At 43.7% G+C, this 27653-nt stretch overlaps 2 protein-coding genes across 4 annotated transcripts in view; one reads left to right on the top strand and one right to left on the bottom strand.

Moving 5' to 3' along the window:
- MATR3 (matrin 3) overlaps positions 1-6238 on the bottom strand; it is a 35592-nt gene extending 29354 nt beyond the window's left edge. For both annotated transcript variants that reach the window (XM_066611251.1, XM_066611260.1), the window contains exon 1: positions 6201-6238. The gene's annotated coding sequence lies outside the window, so the exon portion shown is untranslated. The remainder of the gene's footprint in view (positions 1-6200) is intronic.
- Positions 6239-10196: 3958 nt separating this feature from the next.
- Positions 10197-27653, top strand: part of SIL1 (SIL1 nucleotide exchange factor) — a 57367-nt gene continuing 39910 nt past the window's right edge. Inside the window, exons 1-5 of one of the 2 annotated variants that reach the window (XM_066611209.1) lie at positions 10197-10232; positions 14936-15046; positions 17646-17784; positions 22568-22688; positions 25490-25598. In XM_066611209.1, the coding sequence (XP_066467306.1) occupies positions 14942-15046; positions 17646-17784; positions 22568-22688; positions 25490-25598 (474 nt within the window). In that variant the 5' untranslated portion in view covers positions 10197-10232; positions 14936-14941. Of the gene's footprint in view, positions 10233-10396; positions 10413-14935; positions 15047-17645; positions 17785-22567; positions 22689-25489; positions 25599-27653 lie in introns of those variants that run through there. The other variant, XM_066611218.1, reaches the window with a different exon arrangement.

The raw sequence follows: 27653 nt of genomic DNA, 5'->3' as shown, positions 1-27653 counted from the left end.
TGTTGTTAAAGGACTGTTCAGTTTTAAAACTGATTTAAAGGGATGCATTTTTCCCCCTTCTCCAGGGATCAGCACATTCTTTCTCATTTGCAGGGGCCATTCATGATGAGTCAAATCTGTGTGCAAAAAATCCGTGTACGAGGCTGGATCTGTATACAAGTCCAACCTTGTTATACGCGGATTTTTTATACACAGATTTGACTCAATACAAATGACCACTGCAAATGAGAAGGAACGTGCTGATCCCTTGAGACGGGGAAAAATGCATCCCTTTAAAATCACAGTTTAAAAAACTGATTTTCTTACTGTAGCAGAGAGACAGTCACACAAGCGATTACACGTATAACCTAATTATCCATGGATTTTTCTATCTAAACATGATGAGAAGGGTCCTTTAAATTAAAGGAAAACAGCCTCATTAGTGCTAGAGAGGGCAGCCACTGACAATCCATCAATCATTCTCTCTCCAGGCACTTAGAACCCTTCTTTCCCCCTGAGCACATGAAAGAATGCAAGTCATTATCACCTCCTCCATTAGTGCCTGGAGAGACTGATTGCCTCTGTGTGCATGACAAAGGTCAGCAAGGTCACTGAGTAGGACACTGTTTTTAGAATGAATTTGCTTTAGTGCAATTTTAGCCATCCATGTGAATTCTGGGAATGGAACCCTTGTGAATAACGAGACTCAACCTGTACTCACCTATGTCGAAAAATTTATGTCTTAAAATTGGCCCTGAAACGCTGGGTCAACTTATACCCATGTCAATACAGTGAATAAGGCTGAAACTTATGGGAGCTTCTGATAAGCTTATGGGAAGCTTAGCTGTTTGGTGAAGTGGGGGGGGGTTTGAACTGGGCTGAGGAGCAGGACACGAGGTGGAGGAAAAAGGAGAATTTTTACTAGTAATTATGGTATTCAGAGGCAGCCATTTTACCTTCTCCAAACAGGAAGAGAACTGAAGGCGCTTATATGAATTGCAGTCGCTATGAGGGCTGCTGCTATGGAAGTGCAGCACTTTCTCCTCACAAAGCCTACAACTCCCATAAGCACCTTCAACTCTCTTCTATTTTGAGAAGGTAAAATAACACCTTCCCCCCCCTTTTTGCTGCTGCCTCAGAATAATTCCTAGTAAGTCATTTTCAAAGAATTTCGCACATCCCTCAGTTTAACCCCCACCCAGGTAAAAAGCCTGCCAGTGCTCAAGGCTTCCACTGAAAACAAGCAAGCCTCGTTCCATTTTGCAAATGTTTGGCAGATGTTAGTCTGATTTTTAAAACACCAGGATGGAATCCTCATTTCCATCTGAAACAAAGTCCCAGGCTACAATTCAGTGCACCATTGCTTAAAAATAACATCCATGGAAAGCAATGGGTCTACTTCCGAGCAAACAGGGTGGCAACTATGTGTAGCTGCACTTGCTCACAGACATTCCTTGTTGCTTGTCTCTCTGTTGCAAATTAAAACTGCACACTTTCAGTTATTTTCAGTTATAACCCCTGCTAACTGGGTAAGAGGCACTTTTTAAGTGGGTGTTCTTTTATTTAGCAGGGGGAGAGTAACTGGCCCTCCTCACCCCAGCAGTCTTTTCTAGAGGCTATCTGCTGGTGTTCTTGTGCATCTTTTTAGATTGTGAGCCCTTTTGGGACAGGGAGCCATTAGTGGTTTGTTTGATTTTCTCTGTAAACCGCTTTGTGAACTTTCCATTGAAAAGCGGTATATAAATACTGTTAATAATAATAATAATAATAATAATAATAATAATAATGTGTTTTATGTTGTATATTATACGTAAAGCTTCTGGTTTAACACACCAGGCATCTGAAAGAAGGATTTGATTAACAGTTCTACAAGTATGTTGTGGTTACAGTGCACTTACTGTGACTGCACTTACAAAAAGGTTGTGAAGATGAGAATTAAAAAAGTAATGAATAAAATGTATCATGATCTTTTACTAAATTTTTAATAAATTAGAGACTGGTAGAGTTCTTGGGTAACAATTACTGGTAGGTTATTTTTCAGGATCTGGCCTCAAGTAAAATCAGACAAAATTATAGACAGACACCCCCCCCTTCAAGTTTAACCCCTGAGTTACTCGAGGGTCACAGAACATTTCAGGATTTTTGGCTCAACACTTGCCCTTGACTTATCTGCGAGATCGACTTATAGGCGAGTGATGTGATAGTGGGAAGGGCTGAAACATTGTAAATCTGTCATTGTAACAAAAACAACAGTACATCAACTTTTATTTATCACCATAAGCTCTCTAGCTAAACTCTAAAGAATGACAGCATCTAAAAGATATAGAGGATGTTCTTAACTCACTACCAGTCTGGCATCCATCAGACTAAAATCATGAGTCACAGCACAACCAATTCTACAACCTTACTCAAAGATGGAAGACAAAAAGTAGGTTAGTAGCAACCAAGGAAATCTGTATCAGGAGGTGGTTTCATGAAAAGGGACAAAATTTAAAGCTGACACATGAACTCCAAAAGGAAGCATTGTCTATCCCAGCTTTTCTGAACTCTTCCATGTGACTCACATAGGATCCTGAATATATACAACTCAAATTTCCAAGTGACTAGAAGTGACTGACATGCACATTCTTTACCTGCAACACTAACCGGAACTGATTCATAAGAAAATAAGTCTGGATTTTCCAATATGCAAAGCTGTGCAATTGAACTAGTAGTTGCCAAGCCAAATGAACCATTTCACCTGCCGCTCAGGTGGTTACAAAGGACTCAGCTACATGTGGTTCCTGGGAAAGATGGCTAGGATTTAAAGAGCATTCATCACCTAATAGGGTTCATATACACAATAACGGGAAAAGGGTTTTCACCATCATTGCTGTCTTTTAGAAGAAATCATTGTTGCAATTGGTTATTTCTGGCATGAGTAGTTATGCTGTAGTGTCCCTGTGCAGAGACTGGTTTGCAAGATAAGCAGCAATGCAGCAGAACAGTAAGCATCACATACGGGGGGGGGGGGGAGAGGGCTTTTTCCAAATTCCAGATCCGGCCTATGGGCCAGAGTTTGGACAGCCCTGATTTAGATCCATGAAACAGATAACATACACAAACACTGAATAAGAATTCAAACTCTCAATCCAACCACGACAGTGATATGTTCTCAAATGTCTTCCTCCCCATCAGAGTGCCCAATTCCAAGCCAGTGAAACACATTCACAATTCAGTTCAATTCTCAGTTCAATTCCCACTCTTTCATCCACTCCTTTGGCCTGACTGCCAATATGTAAAGTTTTTTCCTCCCTCCATCCTGGGAGCAGTCCAGCCTTTGAGGTCCAGAGAGCAAAAAGTGACGGTTCAAGTCCAGCACCCATGGAAATGACAGGGAAGAGACATGAAAGTTGGGGGAGGGGGAAGTGAAGGAAGCTGAAAAATGAAGAAAACAAAAATAGCCATTCCCACAAAGCAAAGAAAGGATGGAAATTCTATAGAGAATTAAGCTTTATGTTGGAAAAGTTCTTCCAGATTCTGCAGAAGACAGAATAACTTCAGATTCATCTTAAAAGAATGCAATTTGGACATGTGCCAAGCATATTGCTCCTGCAGCAGAGCAGCAAGATATTTCCACAACAAAAGAGGGGAAACATAAAAAAGGGCAGAAGAATAAAAAAATCAGGAGACTTCAGAGTAATGCCAAACGAAGATGCTACCAAATTGAAAACATACTGCTGACAATATGACGACGACATTTGAGAACTATAACTCTATGCATGACTGGAAAAGGAGGACAAACAAAATTACTACTGTTGATGCACATTAAGCATTTTCTTGACTCCATCTGACACCAGTTTGAGGTTTACCACCCAATTTCAAACCTCTTTAAAATTAAAATGCTCCATTGCCACAACACCCCTCTGAAAAGTTCATTTAAGAGATAGAGTACTGTCCTGTTTGAAGGATTCAAACATCTTTCAGGAAGTGCACCAACACCTTACTCTACAGAATTATGATACAGTAACCCCGAAGTAGAGGAGAATGCCAACTGAAAAGCTGCAGGAGGAAAGGCAATATGTTCCTTTCACTTCTCATCTCTGCCTCTTAGGAGCTTTGTTAGTGGAAGAAAGTAAGTCAGTTTTCAACTTCTCTCATAACAGGAAGTTCCAAAACTCTGGGCCAGGAAACTCATTATGGAAAAATATTTTAAAATATGCATAGCTTTCTAGTACTTACACATACTAAATTATGTAGCTGTTTATTTCTTCTTCTTTGTAGAAGAGAGATCAAACTACCCAGAGGAAAAAAAAAAAAAGAGGGACAAGCCTAATAGGCCCTTACTGTGACAAGTTTTTAACTAAATGTGTTGCTTGAATAAAGTTTTTTCCCCCAAATGTTAAATACTTATTGTGCTTTTACAACTCAGCATAGGCACAAGAAAGACTTGCAATCCAGATAAAAGTGAACCTGAGAACCAGGGAAATTACACTTGAGAACACACAGCGATTACCTGGGCCAAGTGGCACAGCAGATAGCTGTGTTTCCCCATATTAATATCATATTTAACATGATAACACACTTCCTTATTGTACTCCTTGTTACAGATGAATCTCTAGAACAGCCATTTTCAACTACAGTGCCGTGGCACACTGGTGTGCCATAGGAATTTGGGGGAGGATCATTTGTTAGTAGGGCCACTGGGGGATGCAAGCCCTTGCTGTCAGTGCAGTGTGCCTTGTCAGTTGTCAAAAGCTGATGGTACGCCTTGACAATTTTAATACCTTCTCAGTGTACCCTGAGATGAAAAAGGTTGAAAATCACTGCTCTAGAAAAACTTGTACTTTCACATTATCAACCTTCCCTTTCAATAACAGTGTATCATCCCAAGGCATTCTTTACTTCACTAGGAACATTTTCCAGTGTCACAGTCCAATTTACACATGATTGTCACTCAATTACTGTGACAAGTGGCAAGTTACATGTGTGAATAGCCGTTTTATTCATAATACTTGTAATGGCATTTTAACTAAAATATACTTAAAGATAAATACAGCGGGGCCTCAAATCCACCAGATATACATCTTGTTCTCACAGATGTTGAATCTGTTTCTGGATTAAACCAACTGAGATTACAGGAGGTGCTCATAAAACTCAATATTCCCACATGCAAAAAAGAACTCCCATATTAAATTAATAGCATGTCCAGAAGAACATTTAGGCTAGCATTACTGCTACCATGCTAGTTTTCTACATACAGCAAGTTTTGTTTATTTTGTTCTAAGTTTTCAATCATATGAGTCTGAGATAGTACAGCCCACACACAAGCTTGACCACCTCACCAAGAACAAGCCCCTTTGAACTCAATAGGCCTTACTCCTGAAAATGCAAAAGGCCAGGCTACTATCTCAAAAACTTCGGCAGGAATAGGCCCCACTGGAATGTACTTCCACACAGATGTTAGCAACGTTGTTCAGACACATCCTACCAGTATACAAGATCCACTAAGGCAGTGTTTCTCAAACTTTTCAGCGCTGGGACCCACTTTTTAGAATGACAATCTGTCAGGACCCACCAGAAGTGATGTCATTCATCTGTGAGCGATACCATGGACAGAAGTGACATCATCAAGCAGGAGAATTTTTGACAACTGGAGTTTGCAATCCTATCCAAACTTAAGCCCCCCAGACTTGTTGGCAACCTTCAGTCTCGGAAGACTATGGTATCGCGCTCTGAATGGTGGTTCTGGAACAGGGTCTAGTGTGGCTGAAAAGGCCAATTCAGGAGTGACAATCCCTTCCACACTGGGAGCCCCCCTGACTATCATTGTTAAAAGCAAATACAAAGTAGCCTGTTAAAAGTACAGAGCTGTAACATTTCCCCAGATGCAGTCACCTACTACGGTAGCATCTAGTCTAATATATTCAGGGAACATCAGTGGGAAAAGCCTCATAAGAACTCGGAGGAGCCAAAGATGCGCCCCCAGCATCAGTGAAAGCCACAGGCAGAAGACATCTCACCTTCCTCCAAGACACGTTCTAACGGCGCATGCGCAACCCCCCCAGTCAGGTTCCGGGGCCAGTTTCGTTACCCGCACATGCGCACAACCGCTCCGCAGGCTCTCGCGCTTTCACCCCACCCCCGCCCGGGCTTCCAACGGCCCAGACCACACAGCACAGGAACAAAAGCGGGGGAGGGGGAGAGAAGCAACCGACACTGCCCGGTCGCATCGCTCCTACCTCAATGAGAGGCTCTTGCTTAGTTGTCGCCGTCGCCGTCGCCGCCTCAGACGGTGACCGTGGAAGTAACGGCAGGAAAGAGACACAAACAAAACGCCTCAGAAGAGGCTGCGCAGGTCTCGCCCTCGCACGGCGCCGTGTTGCACCGCTAATCTCTCCTGCGCATGCGCCCTGTGGGCAGTGGGCGAGGAGTTTCCTGCGCATGCGCTCCTCTCGCGAGAGCCGTTGGGCGGTGCCGCCCCTCCTCAGCTCCCAGGAGACAAAGGCTGTGGGCGCTTCCTGCAGAGCAGGCTTCTGCGCGTCCCGTTAAGGCTGCTGGTCTAGCCGCACTTACTTGGGAGTAAGCCCCATTGACTGTAATGGGACTGACTTCTGAGGAGACAGGCATAGGCTGGGGCTCTGAGGCTGCCATCCTCTCCGCACTTTCCTGGGAGGGAGCCCCATTGACTACAGTGGGGCTTGCTTCTGAGTAGAGACACATAGGATTGAGCTCCAAGGCTGCAGTCCTAGCCACTTTCCTTGGAGTAAACCCCATTGAACACAATGGGGCTTACTTCTGAGTAGACATGCATTGGTTTGTGCCCCAAATCCAGTGGCTGTTAACCCTGAGCAAAGTGCATTCAGCCCAGGATTCAGCTCAATTTAGGCATGTCTACTAAGAAGTAAATCCCATTGTGTTCAATGGGGATTACTCCCAGGAAAGTAGGCATAGGATTGCAGCCTACAGCCCTAAGCCAATGTTTCTCTACATTTGTCTTCTGCCATACTACTTCACATGGTTCACCTATTCAAAGTACCACTGGAAGTAACTGGGCAACAACATCATTGACAGTTACTTCTGGGTTGGGAGGCCAGATATGAAGTGACAAACACCAGTAAGAGGCTCAGGGTGAACAGGAGGGCTTTTTAGAGTGCATGAAAAGCATGCTTTGGAGCTCTGCCCACCAAGCCAGACTTCCTACCAATGTTTGTTGTGTTATGTTAGTTGTCTCACTGCCAGGCAGCAGATGATGGGTAGGGGTGGGGTCCCACAAGTACCACCAGACACCACCTCAAGTATGACTGGTGGTACCCATACCACTGGTTGAGAAGCACTACCCTAAGCATGTTTTTGGTCTGCACTGAAGTCCCTGAATGGGGATTCTTGGATCCAGAGCCTCTGGAAGTCAGTTTCTTTTGAGCTCATTTGCAAAGGGGGTGGGAGGTGGGTGGAGAGAGCTGGAAAAGTCTTTGGAGCTGGGTCTATCCACCCACGCAGCATCAGCAGCTAGATACAGTAATATGGAAAACTAAACACACTCCTAAGTCTCTCTAAAATCTTTTAAACGTAGAAAAACATTGCAGAAAATTAGCATCATTGTACTAGGTTCACATGATAATGGAAAGTATCCTATCTGCACCAAAACATACTTCTGCAGCAGCTGTAGTCCTGCAGGTGTGTCCCTGAGCTCCTATACATGGTTAGTGCATCCACAAGAGGAAGAGCTACTGTAGCAGGCCAGTTTCCTCCCACATTTGACACTGTTTGGGAGTGTCATGTATGCATTCCTCAGCCTGGGGCATAAGGCTTGCTGTAGTAGCTGTAGATGCTTCTAGTATCCCATGTGGGCAATGAGTCTGAGAAAAGGAAAGCATAAGACCCCGGGAAATTTCTGGGTATCTTCCTTTGGCTCCTGGATCTCCTCACTGACTTTGGTGCAAATTAAGGCCCTGCTGGATCTCTGAAGTCCAAAGTTCAAATGCCATAAATGCCATGGTGAGTTTTTGGAAAATAAGGAAAGAGGAAAAATCCTTCAGTGCCCTCACTATCACTGGATTGGTTTCATAGGAGGCTGTTGCCACACATTCTGCTGCTTGACACAGCAATTCTATGTGCAGTGCACTGAAATGGGATATGCCCCATTTAATTCAGTAGATCTTACTTAGAGCCCAATCCTATGCATTAAGTTACTCAGAAGTTACTCCCATTATAGTCAATGGGGCTTGCTCCCAGGGAAGTGTGGATAGGATTGGGCTGTTAGTAATGCATAGGCTTAGGCAATAAGTGCTATATCTCTAACCATGTTAACTGGATATTAAAGGGCAATCCTATCCAAATTTCCAGCACAGTTGCAGCTGCAATGTAGACCTGAGGAAAGGGACCTCACATTCCCATACCTTGAGGGGGCCTCAGTGACTGCTACTGCACACCACTGCTCCAACCATGGAAAATTGGATAGGATTGGGCCCTAAATCCTGTTGACTTCAGTGAAATTTACTGTACATTCAGGTAAATATGCTTACAGTGCAAACCTTTGCATATGCCTACTCAGAATTAAGTCCCATTACAGTCACTGGTGTCTTACTCCCAGGTAAGTGTGGAAAGGATTGCAGCCTTCCTCTTTGGAAAGTGTGTAGGACCACTGCTGCCTAACTAAGAGCCCAATCCTATGCATATCTACTCAGAAGTAAGTCCGATTAGAGTCAATGGGGCTTACTCCCAGGAAAGTGTGGATAGAATTGGGCTGTCAGGCTGCAATCCTAAACCTCACTTTCCTGGGAGTAAGTTCCATTGAACACAATAGGTCTTACTTCTGAGTAGACCTGTTTAGGATTGTGCCCTACGCCAACTGCCTTTTCCTATCCTTCCCCCCCCCGCGGAAGCACCATAACACCAAGAGGCGTAACAGCAGGCAGGGCAATGCTGTCGCTGCAACAAGCCACGTTGAGGGTTCGGCTACAAGGGAGCGGGCGGAGCTCACGCCTCTGGAAAACACAGAGATAGGAAATGACTAGAGTCAAGGTGCGCCCACGGAGCCTTCACATGCCTTTAGCTGGACCCTGGGTTAGTTTGGGTTTTTCCTCCCTGCGCAGCAAGTGAGAGCTACCCAAAGAAAACCATGGAGAAATACAGAATGTTAGCGTCTCTACGAGGGGGCAATTCTACCTTTGTGAGGAAAGAAATGTGATTTGGTTTTCCCAACATGTGGAATAAAGGCATAAGCCTGTGTATGTCTACTCAGAAGTAAGTCCCATTGCATTCAATAGGGTTTACTCCCAAGAAAATGTTCCTTAGGATTGCAGTCCTACTCAGCATAGCAGCAACGCCTCTCTTTTGTGGATTTGGGCATGGGGGGGCATAATGCCCCCTATCCAACCACAGTTACACTGCAATCCTAATCGCACTTTCCTGGCAGGACGTCCCATGAGATTTAATGGGGCTTGCTACTGAGCATGGTGCACGCATGCATAGGATTGCGCTGTAAATGACTTTCAGCCCAATCCTTTGCATGTCTACTCAGAAAGTATGTCCCATTAATGTCAGTGGGGCTTGCTCCCAGGAACGCGTGCACAGCATTGGGCTGTTTGGCTGCAATCATATGCACACTTTCCTGAGAGTACGCTCCGCTGAATGCAATGTGGCTAAGAGCACTCTCCTAGGGATGTCTACTCAGAGGTAAGTCCCATTTGTGTTCAATGGGGATTACTACCAGGAAAGTGCATTTAGGATTGCAGCCTGTCCACACTTTCCTGGAAGCTCCATTGACTACAATGGGACTTACTTCTGAGCAGACAGGCATAGGACTGGTCTAAGGCTGCTATCCTAGCTACATTTGCCTGGGAGTAAGCCCCATTGACTATAATGGGACTTCTGAGTAGTGCATATAATGGGACTTCTGAGTAGTGCATAGGATTGGACTGCTACTTCTGAGTAGACAAGCCTTAGATTGTGCTTTCTCCCTTGTTTTCTCTGGATAAAGGTGTTTGTTTGCGGTGAATCAGATAGGATTGCAGCCTTACTGAAGACAATGGGCTTACTTCTGGGTAAAACAAACAACACAGCTTCCAGACACCTGGAGCTCTGGGGGACTTTCACTTCTGCCCCGGGGAGATTCTAAAAACTGGTCCAGTGGAACCCGGAAGACACCTTTGTGCATGCAAGTGGTGCGCATCTCTACGAGGCGACAGCAGGAACAGAAGGCGACGTGGCTGTTCTTGATTGGCCGAGCCGTCCCGGGCCAGCTCAGCGGCAGTCGTTGCTCGAAGAACAAGGTAGGGCTTGCTCTGTGCCGCGCAGGGGAAAGCCAGCAGCCCCTTGGAGAAGGAAACTCTCTCAGGACTTTCCCAGAATCTTGCCCTACGGACCTTGATCGCTTCTTGTCTCAGCGCTGTGGCCAGGAGGAGGCAACCACCTCCCCCCAAGGCTGCAATCCTACCCACAGTTTCCTGGGAGTAAGCCCCATAGACTCTAATGGGACTTACTTCTGAGTGGACTTGCGCTCTTCCTCACTCAGTGAGACTCCTCAGCTGAGTTGCAGAAAGTGGGCCTGATATAGATTGGGGGGGTGCAGGGTGACCACATGCCTCAGAGCTCAATCCTATGCCTGTCTACTCAGAAGTAAGCCCCATTATAGTCAGTGGGGCTTACTCTCTGGTAAACGTGGATAGGATTGCAGCCATGCTCTGCTATGGGGCTTTGTAAGTTGCCTTGGGCATTTGCTTCAGCATGGGAAAGGTGGGATGCCAATCTCTCAAATAAATAAGTAAAATAAATAACCTAACTGCAAAGGTGCCCCAAAATGTAAGACATCCAAGAAAAACGTAGGACATGGCAAAAAAACAAAAGCTAAAATCACTCGCATATGGATTTCATGTGGTGTTTAATAATAAGTAATGTGGTTAATTTAAATCTAAAACTATATTATGTATATTTTGTTGCATATTTATTAATTACAAGATGGCTATGTAGTGCCTGCTTGGGCCTGCTCACTGGGAAAAGGAGGATAAGTTCTTTGCCAGGACTTGAGTCTAAAAAAAGAGGGCATCCTGCACACAGAGGATGTCTGGTCATCCTGGGTGGGTGAGAATTGCAGATACTTCCCCTTAGCCTCTCTCTCTTTCCCCCTCCCTAAGCACGTTTCTTCTTCGCTGACCTCCAAAACCCAAAGGGAGGCTGGCTGGGAGAAAAGTGTGTATAAAAAAACCATGCACAGTGGGTGCAGAAGCAGAAAGTGGGTCCCTTCATCCTGACCCACATGCCCTGTTTGCTGTCAAGATCAGAACCACCCCTTCTCTTTCTGCTGAGATTGGGAGAGAGTTGTGTCTGAATGCGCAAATCTGCCACCATCACTTCTACAAAGCACTGCTGTGCGTTTATCATGTGGATCTTGCTTGCACTGTGCTGGTAGCTGCTTATGTTCTCTTACTTTGCACTCTCTTAGGGCCCAATCCTAGCCAACTTTCCAGTGCTGGTTTAGCTTCAGTAAAGTTCTCACATAATACCAGAACCAGGGGACATCCACTAAAATTGAGTGTTGGGCGGGTTAGGACAGACAAAAGAAAATATTTCTTTACTCAGCGGTGGTCGGTCTGTGGAACTCCTTGCCACAGGATGTGGTGCTGGCGTCTAGCCTAGACGCCTTTAAAAGGGGATTGGACGAGTTTCTGGAGGAAAAATCCATTATGGGGTACAAGCCATGATGTGTATGCGCAACCTCCTGATTTTAGGAATGGGTTAAGTCAGAATGCCAGATGTAGGGGAGAGCACCAGGATGAGGTCTCTTGTTATCTGGTGTGCTCCCTGGGGCATTTGGTGGGCCGCTGTGAGATACAGGAAGCTGGACTAGATGGGCCTATGGCCTGATCCAGTGGGGCTGTTCTTATGTTCTTATGTTCTTAAAGTCCCAGGGCAAGGGAACAAATGTTCCCTTACCTTGTGCAGGCCTCTGTAACTACTCTCCCACCATAGGATGCAGCGCACGCCCCATTGGCACAGTTCACAAGGGCTGAAAAGATGGATAGGATTGGGCTTTGGGTTCCCTGCCTGCATCTGCTGAGAGTCTTAACACCACAGACACCAATCTATATATTCTTGTCCATGGAAGTCCATGGATATTCTTGTCCATAGTCTTGTCTTCCTTTGGTTTATAATACAATTTGTAGGGTTGTAATGTATCGCAAATGTTTGAAATTGGTTGATTAATACTCTTATTAAGTATAAGGCACTCTATAATAGAATAAAAAACAATGAAGACATAAAAACAATACTTCTGAAAGACCATCTGCAAGATGTAACGTCAGGTGGGCCTGGGGGGGGGGGCTACAGAGGGGACAGAGCTGGAAGGGAGTGCCCCAAGAGGCCTCTGGTGTTGGCATCAGTGAGGGCACCAAATAAAGCAACACAAAATGGCAGTAACATTTCTGACTCTAGCAGGAGTACTGGGGGGGGGGGAGTACACAGGGAGAAATGTTAAATGTTTCATTTTAGTTATCATTTGCCTTTTAATCTCCATGCCCTTTAGCCCTAACCCACCCTGTTGTTAGCTACCTCATCCTTGTATGTACTTTTCCTTTTATTCCCCTTCCATTGTTTGGCATATTTTCAACCCCTTTTTAATAAAATCCCTTTATTTAATCTAGGAGGGAGGTTTTCTTCAGGTGACCTCCTTGTGGGCCCAATCCTATCCAACTTTCCAGCACTGGTGTGGCCATAAAGCAACCCCAAGTTAAGGGAACAAATGTTCCCATACCTTGAGGAGGCCTCTTTGACTGCCTCCCCACCATAGGATGCAGTGTACACTCCATTGGCATGGCTACACTGGCAATGGAAAATTGGATAGGATTGGGCCCTGTGTCTCCAACTTTGGGTGATGGCAGCAACTGCCATTCCATTTAATCCCAGTCTACCTGGCACAGTGGGAGCAGAACATTGGTTGTTAGGCACTAAGCTCCTCCCCCATCTTCCATTACAGCCAACCTGGGTCTTCAGTACTGGTGTTAATGGTCACAACCAGTGGCCCATTGAGAAGCTTACTTTAGGGCTTTATCCCAGGGCTGAAGGCAACTTAGTTCCAGCACTGGTGTTGACCTTGATTGTGATTTGTTTGGTTGTGAGGGAATGTGCTGGATGAGTTTTGGTGAAAATGCTGCCAAATTGGAGAGAGAGAGGGGGTTGTGGATGAAAACCTCCATGCACTCACACTCTTCCTTGATGCAATATGTGAGATGGTAGAACAGGTTTACTGCTTACATGGTGCAGAAGTCAAGAGGGGAACCTTAATGTAGAATTTGTGTTTAATTTATTTTTCACATTTTTATTCTGCCCTTCCTCCAAGAACTCAGGGTGTTGTACATGGTTCCTTCCCGACTTTTGTCCTTGCAAAAACTTTGAGAGTTTGGTTAGGCCAGCTGTTCCCAAACTGGGACACTGGGACACCCCAGCCAGGGGAGCCTGGTTGCTGCCCCCTTTTAAGGGACTGGGCAACTGCAGCGATATACTGCTGCCATGAAAAAGGGCTTTGTTTTTACTTACTGGAGGCGCTTCTGGAAGTGAGTTGCAATCGCTCTCACTGAGAGCGAGCCCATTTTGAGGCTGTGGGCCCCCCACACCCTCCAGAGTGCTGCCCCCATAAGTTAAAAAAAGGCCTTTTCCCCAGTGGTGCAACTGTGGAGGTTCCATTACTGCAGTTGCCCTTTCTCCCCCCCTCCAACAACTTACAGTGTCCTATTCCCAGGAAAGGTTTGGGAACTGCTGGGTTAGGGTGGGAGATAGTGACTTGCCTAAGGTCACTTACCCCTGGGGGCTGGGGATAAGAATAGGCCCTCAGTTTGGCTGTACGTGTCGTAAGAGGCGACTAAACAGCCACCGGGTAGATGGGACTCGTTAGCCTGAGAAGGCAGCTCATCTTAGAGAAGGAAAGCTCTGATCCCAAACCTCCACTGCCTTGTGGCTACATCCAGTTATGGAAAAGGCTTCAGGAGTCAACCTTGAGGCAAAATCTGGAGCCGGAGTCCCTGAGGCAGTTCATGGCTGAACACAGTCACATTCTGGCAACTCCTGCAACCGTATTGGCCTCTGCCTTTCCATTGGACCATTTCAGTGATGTGGAGAGGGGGGATTTTCTGCATGGGTAACAGTCTATCCTCCATATCTACTTTACCCAGGCTTTGCGCACTGGAGAGGACACTCTGTTCCAGAACCACTATTCAGTGCGCGATACCATAGTCTTCCGAGACTGAAGGATGCCAACACACAAGGTCACTTAGGAAACTTTGTGGCTGAGTGGGGTTTTAAACCTGGTGATTTGCATCTGGATCTTCCAAGTCTATGTTCAATATCAGAACAACTACATCATCCTTGCTTTGGAGATGCATGAGTGTATTTCTAAGCTTAATTGTTCTGAAACCAAATGATTGTTTGATCTTGGAATTTCCTTGTTTGTTTGAAAGAAAATTCAGGAACTGAAAACACTTCTCATTATATTCTCTCATTAACTTTTAAATCAAGTTTGTACTTAAGACTGTTTTAATTTATGCTTACATTATTATGTTGAGGCTTTTAATGTCTAACAGCCCAATCCTATGCATGTCTACTCAGATGTAAGTCCCATTAGAGTGAATGGGGCTTACTCCTATGAAAGTACGGATAGAATTGGGCTGTCTCTCTTTATATATAATTCATCCAGTAGTTCAAAAGGTGTGCTGGACATACAGTGTGAACTGTACATATCTGAATTGCATTCTGTAATCCTAAAGGTATGTTTTAAATGGATTTTTATGTGATTTAGCAGTGCATAAATGCCTTTAGGAATTCATCCTAAATGTGTAAACTTTAAAGGAATAATATTTGTTGCTGAACAGCATTGTTTACATTTTGCAGAGTATTGCTAGCAAGTAAAACAGTAAAATGCAGAGGAAGTAATATTGGCATGTTTCAAATGGTGAGGAATCTTCATTAACCAAATGCCTTATTTCAGGTTGCAATGTTTCGGAACATCTGTTTTCTGCTCATTGCTGCTAAACTCAACTTGATGGTCCTGCTGCTTCTTGCAACAAGTTTCTCTTCATGTTTAAATGAAAGAGCTATGGTAAGTATCCTTAATAACATAACATTGGAGGCAATATAGGGAACATTTCAATGCAAATCTGTGTACTGGTAATCCAATTGCCTTTTCCAGCTTGAGTAGCTGTTTTGAGAAGAGAAAATTTGAGAGCAGGGCCCACCATCCCTGCTTACCTTCTCTCAACTTATTACAAGCCTTTTTCCTGACTGTAGGGTTTCAAATGTGTTTACCAAAATGAGAGATCTATTTATGTCTGTTAATATCGTAAAAGGTATATATGGCAGAATGTGAAGATGGGACAAAAGAATTATGTGGTTTGAAAAGATAAAGTGATTTGTCATTGGACTGCAATACAAGTATTCTTCATTGCCTGTCTATGATTTTACAGGGGGTTCTCATTATCCAAGGAAGGGGAACAAAAAATTGGGTAGCTATCTGCGGTTAGTGGGGACTTCCCCACCCCCATAAGAAATAATTGATAGGATCTGATTGTGACTAGAATATATGAAACAATCCCTCCCAAAAGTTTATTTTAAACACTTTTAAAAAATAAACGTCTGGATTATTGTTATCCATATAAATCAATTTTATTCTACAACCTAAGAAATATATTTTGGTAGGCTATGCATGATACATAGGACGTATTTAAATCATTTACTCATGAAACAGAGGTTTGAATGGAGGGGAAGAGAGTAACAGGAGTGGGGTTCATCATGTCCCTTTACAGATTCAGATCCCATCACATTGGCACCTTTCTCTGCAGCAGTGATCATGTCTGAGGTTCTGATTCCCTGATTTATTTGAATGGATTGAAAAACAATTCCAGAGTAATTTGTAATTTAAGTATTTTCTGATAATTTTGTGGTAACAGGCAAACATATTTTTCATTTCCTTTTCAAGCTTTATCATAGAGAAGGTCATTACCCTTCAAATAATCAACAGCCTAATTGACTTTGGCACAATTTTCTTCAAGTGTTAGACCAGTGGTGTCAAACTCATTTCATACAGAGGGCCGACATTAGCATTCATGGTTCCTACTGCGGGCTGGAAAGGATGTCATTAAGCAGATGATGGCCAGAAATAAATACTTTGTTCTCACATAGAAACTCTCAGCTGCAAATTGCAGAAGAGTAATGGGCAAATCTAGTTCATATTTTCAAGATATGAGAGCGCCCAATTATAATGGGGGCCAGAGAAATGACTTCTGGCTGCCACATTCAGCCCACAGGCCTTGTGTTTGACACCACTGTGTTAGACCCTTTATTTCTGCAACTGTATTGTCATCCTTCAGTTCCTCTAATGCTTGCTGATCTAACTTGGCCAATTCCTCATTTATTAATGGCAGTAAATGAGATTCTAGGAACTCATCATCAACATCTTCTGCAACATCCTCAAATTCTGCATCTTCCCTATGAACCTGCCTACCCACTCTTGTCAACGTCATAGGCCCTGCTCTGTGTTGCTCTGCCTTCACATATTGAATTGGTGGGGATGCATGTGGAATTCCATATCATGTGAAGCCCACCCAGCTCCCTCCCTAATGACTTAACCCTTTTTTTGTTTCATCATACGTTTACCTTGGCAATTATGTTCCCATCCCCTTGCTTGTATGGGTTCTATGTCCTGAGTGTTGTGTCTATTTTCTTGTTCTAGTCTATCGTTGGTGGCTCTGTGAAAAATTGTTTTTGTTTCGGTTATTTATTTTATAGCTGGTTTAGTTTTGTATTTTACTTGATTCCTGTAAGCCGCCCTAGAAGATAAAAGGTGGGCTATAAACACCTAAATCATTGCTTCCCAAACCAGGGGTCACAACCCAAACAAGGGTTGAGTGGATGTACCTGAGGATCATGGGAAACAGCATTGCCTGTAAGTTGCATAGCCACAGAGTTGTAATCAAAACGCCATGCACCTTCCTTCTTGGCGCTCTGAAGCTCAGCAATGATGGCATTACCGAGTGCTCCAGAGTGTTTTCATTGTTGTTTGTTTATTAACAACATATACCAACTCCATGGGTTGCCAGACTGAGAGAAAAGCTGTATTTAGGATTGTGGTCAAAAAAGTTTGGGAGACACTTTCCTAAATGAATTGCTTGTGGATATTATGTTAACTCTAGCTGCCATGGTTTCTGGACTCTCTGAATGTTCACAGGAATAGAGGTGTCCCACTTTTAGGCCTGGATAGGTTTCTCTCTGCCTCCTTTTTATACTTCTTTTTAAAATAATGGAACGTAAGTGGTGCTGGGGAGGGTGATGGCTAGATCAAGAAGGATGCAGGCTGCAGTAAGGTCTTGATTGTCACTAAGAGTGCATTGGGGCCAAGAGGGATGGGCGGGAGGAATGAAGGGCTGCCCTATACCATGCTTAAAGTTTTCTTGGCTCCTCTACACTCTGTGAAGCTACTGCTTTGCAGTAGTTGAGCTACCAGTCTTTGTTCTTCATATATATGATTTCCTATATATACTCGTATACTGGGAAATGATCTGTTTTCAATGCAAATATTTAACAATTTGCTGGACTATGGATATTTTACAAGACCTCCTGATGAGTTTCAAAGTTTGTAATATGTGGGTTATTTTGTTACTGGGGAAAAAATTGAAGTAATATGGTATCTTGTATTTCCAAAGGAGTTGGCTCTCACCGAAAAAGAAGACAACGATGGAAAGGAACAGGATGAAAAAGAGTCATTGGTGGAGGAGTCACATCTTGATTCTGAAGACTTAGAAGTGTTTTACCCAACAAATCAGTGGCAAGTAGTCCAGCCAGGTAAATTACACTGCTAATTACCTGCACATAATGTGTTACTTGAAGAAAGTACGAAAAAGTACAGTTGCAGTCCACTGTAGGATTATTCATAATTCATATGAATGAATATGATTATTCATATGATTCATATGGGCAGGAGGTCTGGCTCAGTTGGTAGAGCTGCCGCCTTGTATGCCTGAAGATCTGAGGCTGCCAGTTCAAAACAGCCAGAAGTACCTGAGAACTGACGTGATATACTGATGAGCTGACCCTCAGTGGCAGAGAGGAGTTGCCCTCAAGTGGAGTGTGGGAGGTGAAGGACCAGAGAGAGGCCAGACCGGGAAGGAATCCAGCTGGAACAAGGAGTTCTATGAAAGACTAGAACTATTCAATTGTAAAAATTCCTACGGGGGTTTAGAATAGCCTGCCTATGTAAACCACCTTGGATTAAAGACCAAAGAAAGGCGGTATATAAATACCTGTATAAATATAAATAAATATGATCCTGTGTGTTGCCTGCAGTGGCTCTCCAGGTTTTCAGATGGAGTTCTTGTCCAGTTCTACACAGAGATGCCAGTGATTGATCCTGGGGCCTTCTGCAAATGAAGCAAGTACTGTACCACTGAGCCACAGCTTCTTCCCAAACAATAACTTCAAAACATGTAAAAATATCCAAATGTAGTCCACTCTCAACTGGCCAATTAAACAATGTTTTAGAGCACCGAGCCCAAATACTATACAATCAATTTCCATTGTGCTTTTTTTGTCAATACTATAATCATGATCAGTCGCCAAATGAAGATAATGGACTCCAGAGATTTCTATCAATGTACCTTGTAGCAGTGGTATTTTGGCAGCTTAACACCCATCTACGCTATCTCCTCTCTAGAAGTGCATGAGAAAAGCTTGTGCAGCTCTTTCTCAGGAGAAGTGGCTTAATACAGTGGTTCTACATTTGCAAATTAACCTGGCACTGGTCTTTAGTCTACATGAAGATTATTTCCTCTTTATGTAGAGAGTCACAATTCTTCACATATATGATCTGAGTAATTCTTACATCAGTCAAATTTGCATTGGTGAACAGTGGGAAGTTTCAGCTTAAAATTGTGCTTTGATTAACATTTGTGTAGCATTGAATAAATGCACTTTTAAAATTAATTCTCATTTTTGTTGTTGGATAATTCTCCCCATACAGATCTTTCAGATTTGCCTATTCATAAAAAATACATAATATTTTTGATAATTTTATTTGGATTTCCCATTCTATTATAAGGGCTCAGGGCAGTGTTTCTCAAACTTTTAGTACCAGGACCCACTTTTTATGAGAATTTGTCAGGACCCACCGGAAGTGATGTCATGAGCGGAAGTGACATCATCAAGTAGGAAAATTTTGAACAATCTTAGGCTGCAATCCTACCCACATTTACCCAGGAGTAAATCCCATTTACTATCATTGTTAAAAGCTTATACATAGTACACCGTTAGCAACCTTCAGTCCTGAAAGACTATGGTATTGCGCTCTGAATGGTGGTTCTGGAACAGCATCTAGTGTGGCTGAAAAGGCCAATTCGGGAGTGACAATCCCTTCCACACTGGGAGCAAGTGCAGTCTGTCCCTGGTCTGTCTCCCTGGCTATGGGCCTTCCTTCTTTGCCTCAGACTGTTGGCCAAGTGTCTCTTCAAACTGGGAAAGGCCATGCTGCACAGCCCGCCTCCAAGCGAGCCGCTCAGAGGCCAGGGTTTCCCACTTGTTGAGGTCCACTCCTAAGGCCTTCAGATCCCTCTTGCAGATGTCCTTGTATCGCAGCAGTGGTCTACCTGTAGGGCGCTTTCGTTGCACGAGTTCTCCATAGAGGAGATCCTTTGGGATCCGGCCATCATCCATGCATAGTAGCCTGTTAAAAATACATATACATTATACATAGTAGCCTGTTAAAAATACGAATGTGTCACATTTCCCCAAATGCAGTCACATTCCATAGTAGAATCTAGTCTAATATATTAAAAATAAAATATTGAAATGAATGGAATCCACCTGAAATTGGCTCGCGACTCACCTAGTGGGTCCCGACCCACAGTTTGAGAAACACTGGCTCAGGGTATTTCCATTTCAATTGACATTTTTTGTGGGGCTCTTCTTGAGCACTCCATTTATTCAGCGAAAAATATGGGGTATTAGACATTTAGAATGCAATCTAACGCCGGCCTTTCCACTCTGATGCAGGCCCTGGGCCCAGTAAGTTCGCACTGGCCTTTCCAGGCTGGCGTGGGGTTTGGGGGTGTGTGTGGGGAGAGTGGAAGGGAGGTATTTGGGGGCAGGGGCGGGCAGTGAGTGGGTCTGTAGGTGGGAGAGCGGGTGGTGGGGCCAGAACTGGCACTTACGCCGGATCCTATCCTTGTTCCCAGGCAGTCTGCAGCTGGAACTGGTGCTCAAATCTGTGTCACCTCTTTAGGTCTTGCAGATCTGAGTGGCCCTATTGGGGCTGCAGTGGCTCTTCCTAAAGGGGAAGCAGCTCTCCTTGCCCTGGCCTGATCCACTTTCAGCCTCAAATTCATGCTGGATATGGGGCAGGCCTGCCGGCCTTCCTGTTCCAGCGCAAGTTAGGATTTCGCTGCCCAATAAATAAATACAGTAGTACTGTAATTCCTCTAAAAGGGAAGCATATGTATAACTACATTCCACAGAAAATGTTGCCATCTTTACATTCTGTCTTTTTCCTTAAAGCACTTTATAAAAATGCCACCTAGAGGCCTCCATGAGTGAAGATTTTCTCCCTCTTATTCATTTAACATCAAAGTGGAATAATTAATAACAGAGACATTGCCATTTCTCCGTAAATGACTCCCTCTTGACTACTGTACATAATACAGGTATAATCTAATTATCCATGGATATTTTACCCATGGTTTTATCTCAATGCAGTGAGAAGGGCCCTTTAAGTTAAAGGAAAAAAGTCATTTAACAATAGCCTCATTAATGCAAGAGAGGGCAGCTGGCTGACAATTCTCTCTCTAGGCACTTAGAACAGCTTCACTCCAAGGCAAGTGACCCCTCCCTTCCCCCTGAGCATGTGGAAAAATGATAATCACTTTGCATTCTTTCCCAGGACTGGCTGCTCTGGGTGAAGGGAAGGGTTGCTGGCTTGGGGTGCAGTCTTTCTAAGTGCCAGAAGAGAGACTGATTGATGGATTATCTGCCTAATGACTCTGTCTTACATCACAAAGGTCAGCAAGGCTGTTTTTCAATTGCCTAGCAAAGGGAGATTGTTTTTTAAATGGATTTGCTTTAATGCGATTTTTTTGCCATCCACCTGAGTTCTGGGAACGGAACCCTCACCAATAACAAGACTCAACCTGCAAGTAAACTAAACATGTCTCAGATTAGAGTGTAGCTTCATTAATTAAAAAAGAGAGAATTTTGTCTTATGGAGCTTTATAATTATAGAATGTGCTGTATACTGAAATAAGAATGTTGTGTATAAACAATAGGGTGTGTTTTCATGTAGCTAACTACCAGATTTGTTGAAATACTTGGTGCAATTAAATCAAGGGTGGTATAATCATATATAAGTTGGCATTTAGTTCTGAAAGATTAATGCTAGTGCTATGTGCGATTGGAGTGTCCTGTCATGGAGAAACTATTGGACTTCTAGTGATTTGTGTCTGAATCCTTAATGAGCCCTGTGGCGTTTGGCAAAATGGGGCCGATTTGAATTTGGTGGGGTTGCCATTGATGACCCAAGAACTTCCTGTATATGAGTTTACTACTACCAATGTAAAATGTGCAGCAATGACATAACCAGAAGTGTGTGGTAAAAACACAGGGGTGCATTTGGCCACGTCATTTGGAGACAATGAATTGTACAGATTGGTTGCATTGCACTAAACCAGGTGGCTTCCCTCTCTGTCTCTGACTGGGGTTGGTTGCCCTTGATGACCACAATCAGTTAGTGGCCACGGCCAATCAATTCATAGGTGACCCCCCTACATTTGTTAGCAGGAAGGGAAGCCCAAATTTTTGTACAGGACAGATTTTTTTTGTATAATATTTTTGTTGCACAATCACCTGATCTGCCTAAACCAGAATGTTTTCTCCCCTCAGCAGGGCAAGCTCTCAGGGGAAGACTCCCACGTCCCACCCCTTTGGTTGAGCAAGTGCTGCTGGAAGTGCACAGACCTCCTATGTCTGTTAAAGGATGATGACAGTGCAGAAGGAAGACCTAGTGTAGCTTCTTCTACAAAGAAATGCCTGCTTTGCAGTGAACATATGGTCACAAATCCCATGTGGGATGTCTTTCACAGGTGTCACTCTTGGATGCATTTTGCCACAGGACAACTGCACGTCAGTTAAGGACCTATTTTCTTCAACAAAAAAAAAATCACACTTAAAGCTAGGCTCTAGCTGGCCCTGTATTTAGTTGTATGAATTGGTTTAAAGTTAGGCATCCATGTTTAACTATCTCTAATTACTACTTTTTATAGTACAACTTTATGCATGACACCATTTTTTTTTAATATTGCACACAACAAACCACATTATGTTGGCCAAATAAGAGGGCAGCCTAGGTGTGCAACTCAGTTTAAATTGTCTGGTGCAGGTTCATCTCTGAGTGGTCCATATGCTCTGCTGGTCTGTAACGACAGTGGAACCAACATGCCCAGCCTTGCTTCCTCCATGACTGAGCCCAGCATTGCCCCCTGTTCTACTTTCTGTCGTGCTTCACTTCCCTTGTGAAGACAAGAGATTGAGCAGAGAAACTGAGAAGCGTAAATGCGTCCTTAAACTTTGTAACCTTTATTTGCAGGTCAGGCTATTCCTGCAGGGTTACATGTGCAATTAAACCTTCAGACAGGAGAAAGATTAGCCAAGCTTCCAGATGACAGCAATGAAAAAAGTGACCTGAAAGACTCTCCAAAAACTAAAAGGTACTGTAGCTTAAAAGTATTTTCTTTTCTTTTTTCAAAATTGAAAGCGGTTCTCTCCCCCATAAACTTCTTTGAGGAGAGTTGTTGGATAGTTGGACTTTCCTTTGCAAGGTGCTGAATATTTTGTCTTTGGATAGATTTTTATTTGGATTTTGATTGAGCTGCCTTTCTGGGGCCACAGGAAATAATTCACGAACAGGGAAAACTTTTACAAGTCTATATTTGGAGAGAACTGCTTACTTTATCAAGGAGTGGTGCTAAAGCTGTTTGTGTAACTTCAGGTGAAATGTCTCATGAAGTCAGCACAGAAATGTTGAGTTTGAGAACCTGGGATAAACCTTGAGCAAGGGTGTGGAAATGGTGTTAAAGAAATGTGCAGCAATTTATCTCAGGGCTGGCAGAGCCGAATTTAACCACTGAGACATAGTACAATGTCTTTTATACTTAGAAATAGCATTTCTATAGCACTTTCAGGTGTTCAAAGTGCTTCATGTGTATTATAATGTAATTCTTACAATAATCCTGTAGGGCAGGGCTTTTCAAACTGGGGTGCCTGTGGGCCCTGGCCTCTGCCCCTTTAAGGGGTGGGGCAGCCAGGAGGCAGGGAGGAGGCAGCGGCAGATCCCTAGGATCACTCCATTCAGGGGGCTGCAGGGGCTTGGGTGCACTTACCTGAGCCTCCTGCAGCCTCCCAGGAGTGTGGGGCGCCCTGCAGGTTCAAAAGTGGAAGTGGAGCGATTGCACTCACATTCAAACCTGTGGGGAGCCCCGCAGAAGGTCGCGCAGGGCTCCCTGCACTCCCGGGAGGCTGCAGGAGGCTTGGGTAAGTGCACCCAAGCCCCTGCAGCCCCCTGAGCAGTGCGATCCTGCCTCCCCCCGCCCCCGCCAAGACTTAGGGTAAGTAGGGTAAGTAGAATTATCCCTGTGTTGCAGCTGGGGGTGGTGGTGCTGAGCTGAGGGACAGTGGTTTGCCTAAGATAACTATGAGTTCATAGCGAATGTGAGATTCAAACTAGGGAGTTCCTGATTTGCAGCTCAGTTTCTTAGCCACTGTGCAACACCATCAGTTCTCAGACACTTGAAAACTTCTTACAGCACAGTTCATTTCTGTGCTTCAAGAGAACCATAATGACTACAGGTGGGGTTTTCCATTTGATTGTTTTCTTTGCAGAAAGCATGAAACATTATGAAGATTTCGTACTCCTGAGGAAGGGAATTTATTTATGGAAGAGCTTAGAGACTCTTGTCTTGATGTGCTAAACAAGCCAGATGGTGGTGATCATGTGTCATCTTTGTTTTAATCATATAATTACAATAGGGAAGCCTATTGTGTTTGTGATATTTAGGATGAGGATTTAGTGAATAAGAGGGGGTGTTTTGTTGTTGATTTTTATGCCTGACTTTGATTTTGAAGATATGCTTTTTATTTCTGAGTTGTATTGGGATTGTTTGGACATGACTTCTAGATTAGATGTGTTGATTGAGGGGGGGGTAGAGACATGAACAGCTCTCTAGAAAAAAAAGAGTATCTTTTATTCTTGGAATAGTTTGAGAACTGTTTCTCAGGGAGGTTGTGTTTATATTTGTGAAATAAACAAGTAAAATATTTCAGTATACATTATTCAATAAAATAAGTTGTTTGAGATAGACACGACTGTATACGCTCACCCACTCTTGCATGTTAAGCTATTTTAATTTATGTATGATGTGAAATATTGAGTTCCTTGTGTCGAACCTGAACCTAATGCCCTATTGGCTGTGACAGAGGGAGCTAAAGTTCTTTCTCCTCCGTCTGACCATACTGTCATGTTGCCTTGTAGTTGTTTTTTTTCCTAAATTAAGAATTCCTAAAACTTTTGTTCATTGGAATGTATTCCAAACTCATTTTAGTTGCTGTTCTCTCCCTTTTTCAATTCCGTTATCAATGCTGCTTGTCTCATCTAAGTGGAGAGCACTGTTATGTATAGAACAGTATAATGCCCTGTATGTGACCAAGTCACAGGTTTATTTAATCATGTACTACATAGCATGCAAGAGCATGGTTTTTTTTTTGGTTTTCATGCTTATGGTTCAAAACTTAGTCTTCAGATTTATAGGTCTATTTTTATTTTCATCCTTCCTTGGTGTGTGAGGTGCATGTTTGTTTCAAATGAGTTCATCCTTGTGGGGAAAGTGTGGTTGTGCCCTGAAACCAGATACACAGTGTAGCAACTTCTACAGAAGAACTGGGGTGCCTGCTAGCCTTTATATGGAGAAACTAATGTTCAGCTTGGGGCCCTCAAATTTACAAAGTGCACACTCCAAAATTAAGCTGGTCTCCTCTCACTGTATTTACCAGTTTATATGAAAATACTGTATTTTGAAATACTGTATTTTCAAAACTTGTAAGCATGTCACCTTTGAATATGAACATAGTCATGCCTTGATTTTAATATTAAGAGTTCTATAATGCTGGCTGGGAACATCTGGTTTTTGCCCTGGAGATATGAATGGGTTACATATTCCCAGGCAGTAGCTGGAGGGAGATAAAGCTGGAATCCTCTTAGTAATGAGTGTTGGCATGTGGATAGTTAAGTCTGACTTTTATGATTGAAGATCTATTTAAAAAGCAAAATCTTTAAGCACCAATTCTAAAAGATATGCAAGACTGAATCTTAATTGTAGTACTGGCAGTCTCTTTATGCCTGTGCTAAATAAAACTAACGGGACCAGTAAGCCTGTTGCCGGCCAAATGTTTATTGTACATTCTTTTAATACACATTGGTTGTTCTTCTAAGTGATGAATGTTTTCTTTTTGCAAGGCTGGGCCATGTCAATATTGACCCAAGTTCATTTACAACTCAAGAACTCAAAAAGGCTTTGGCTAAAATGAAGGAAAGCATGAAGACAGATGACATACTGGAACAAAAGGTAAGTCTCTTGGAAGATGTCAGTAAAAACACTTCTGAAACTTAGCAAGTATATATGGAAAATAGGGTTTCTTCAGTTTGTCTCAGGATGTTCTGTATGTCAGAGATGAAGGCCTCAGGCTAGACTGTATGATCTCATACTCACTATGAGATGGTATTGATGCAGCACCACCAATCTTCCCTCAAACATACCTAGTAGGATTTAAGAGTTCTTGAAGGGGGAGCAGTAATCATTGTGGAGGGGTGGTGGTGGTGGAGTTGAGACCCTGTTGTATACCTGATGGCAAAATTAGGATTGTCCAAATTCAGAATTGGGATTGGAAATAAAGAGCTATTTTCTGACCTTGAAGAAGGGGAGATAGCTAATCTTGAGAACCCAGTTCAAAATCAAATTGAGGAGAATTTACCATTTGCTAATCAAAATTCATAAGAATAATCGGCTACAGTTTGCATCCTTCATACAAAGTATTAGCAGTGGGATTCTGTCAGGGGCACTTAAGAACAATCCTGCAGGATCTCATCCAGTTTTTCACAATAACAAATCATGTACCTTTGGGGGAGCCCATAAGTAGGCCCTGCAGACATATTTGTCTCCCATTTCTGCTCCTCTACAATTGGTATTCAGAGGCATCCGGTCTCTGCACTTAAAGGTAGCATATCATCATCATGACTAGTAGCCAGTGATAGCTCTGAAAGATTAGAAAGTCTTTCCAAGTTAGTGACCATTACCTGCGTTTTGCGTTAGTGAATTTCACAGGTGAATTATGCCATACCTCCTTTTATCTAGCCCATCTCCTGCTTATTACTTTCATTGAATGCCCCCTAGTTATAGTGTTGAGAGGGGAAAAACTTCTCTCCATACCTTACATAAAGGTATAACCTCCCTTAATTAGTTGCTTTTTTTTCTAAACTAGAGAGCTCCAAATGTTTCAGCTTTTCATTGTGCTGTAGCCTCCTGAGCATTTTTTCTTCACCCTTTTCAGCTCATTTTTCTGAGATGATGTGACCAGTTCTGTTTTCAGTTCTGCATGTTCAGTAATTACTATATCCCTTCTCAGTTCTTTGAGAACAGGGTATGATCCTGAGAGCTGCTTCAGGCTCATGGAAGGGCTTTGGCTTGTACAAAGGGACCCTTCATTCTTTATTTTTTATTTTATTTTTTAATATGAATCTTAGCAGAATTTCAGAAGTTGTTCATAATGCAGCACCTTCACCTAGGTCAGGGGTCGGCAACCTGCGTTTCTAGAGCCGCATGCGGCTCTTTCAGCTGTCTGCTGCGGCTCCTCCAGGTGAAAGTGGCAAAGAGTGTGACAGGAGGCACCTGTGTTGAGAGGGCAGGCTGCTTCCCTCCACCCCCTGAGCTCACTGCCCTCCTCTCCCTTCACCCCCACCTGCCCCGCATTGGTTTCCCTTTTCAATTTTGCCCACTCTGCAGGCTTAAGCTCCCTGTTTTTCCCTTCCCCAACTCTCCAGCAGGCTCAGCCAATCAGCATCCAGCAGGCTCCTGGCTTTTTCTGTTGGAATGGTTCAGGGCCCTTCACTGGCTGACCACCAGCCAATCCTGAGCCGCCTTCCTCCTCAGCCATTGCAAGCCCTTGCAGCTGGACTTTCCCTGAGCAGGTCCCCACTCAGTGCAAGGAGAGGCTTTTCCTCCACAGCTGAGGAGACATCCTGTGTGTCTACTCAGTAGTAAGCCCCATTACAGTGGATGAAGCTTGCTCCCAGGAAAGGGTGCCTGGAATTGCAGCCGTGGAGCCTGCTCCTATGCATGTCTACTCAGTTGTAAGCCCCATTACAGCGGATGAAGCTTACTCCCAGGAAAGGATGCCTGGGATGGCAGCCTTGACACCTGCTCCTATGCGTGTCTACTCAGTTGTAAGCCCCATTAAGCGCAAGGACGGGTGAGTGGGAGCCCGTGCAGGTCTGTTCCAGAGTAAGCCCTGATGTAGTCCCTGGGCTACTCCCAGGAAGGTGTGGAGGGCTGTATCCTCAGCCTCCTCCTGTGCAGGTCTACTCACAAGTAAGCCCCGCTGTAGTCAGTGGGGCTTCCTCCCAG

This window comes from Tiliqua scincoides, chromosome 1 (assembly GCF_035046505.1).
Source record: "Tiliqua scincoides isolate rTilSci1 chromosome 1, rTilSci1.hap2, whole genome shotgun sequence".
In the NCBI taxonomy this organism is placed as follows: domain Eukaryota; kingdom Metazoa; phylum Chordata; class Lepidosauria; order Squamata; family Scincidae; genus Tiliqua; species Tiliqua scincoides.
The sequence above is the reverse complement of the archived record's forward strand: the minus strand, read 5'-3'. Positions and strand labels throughout refer to the sequence as shown.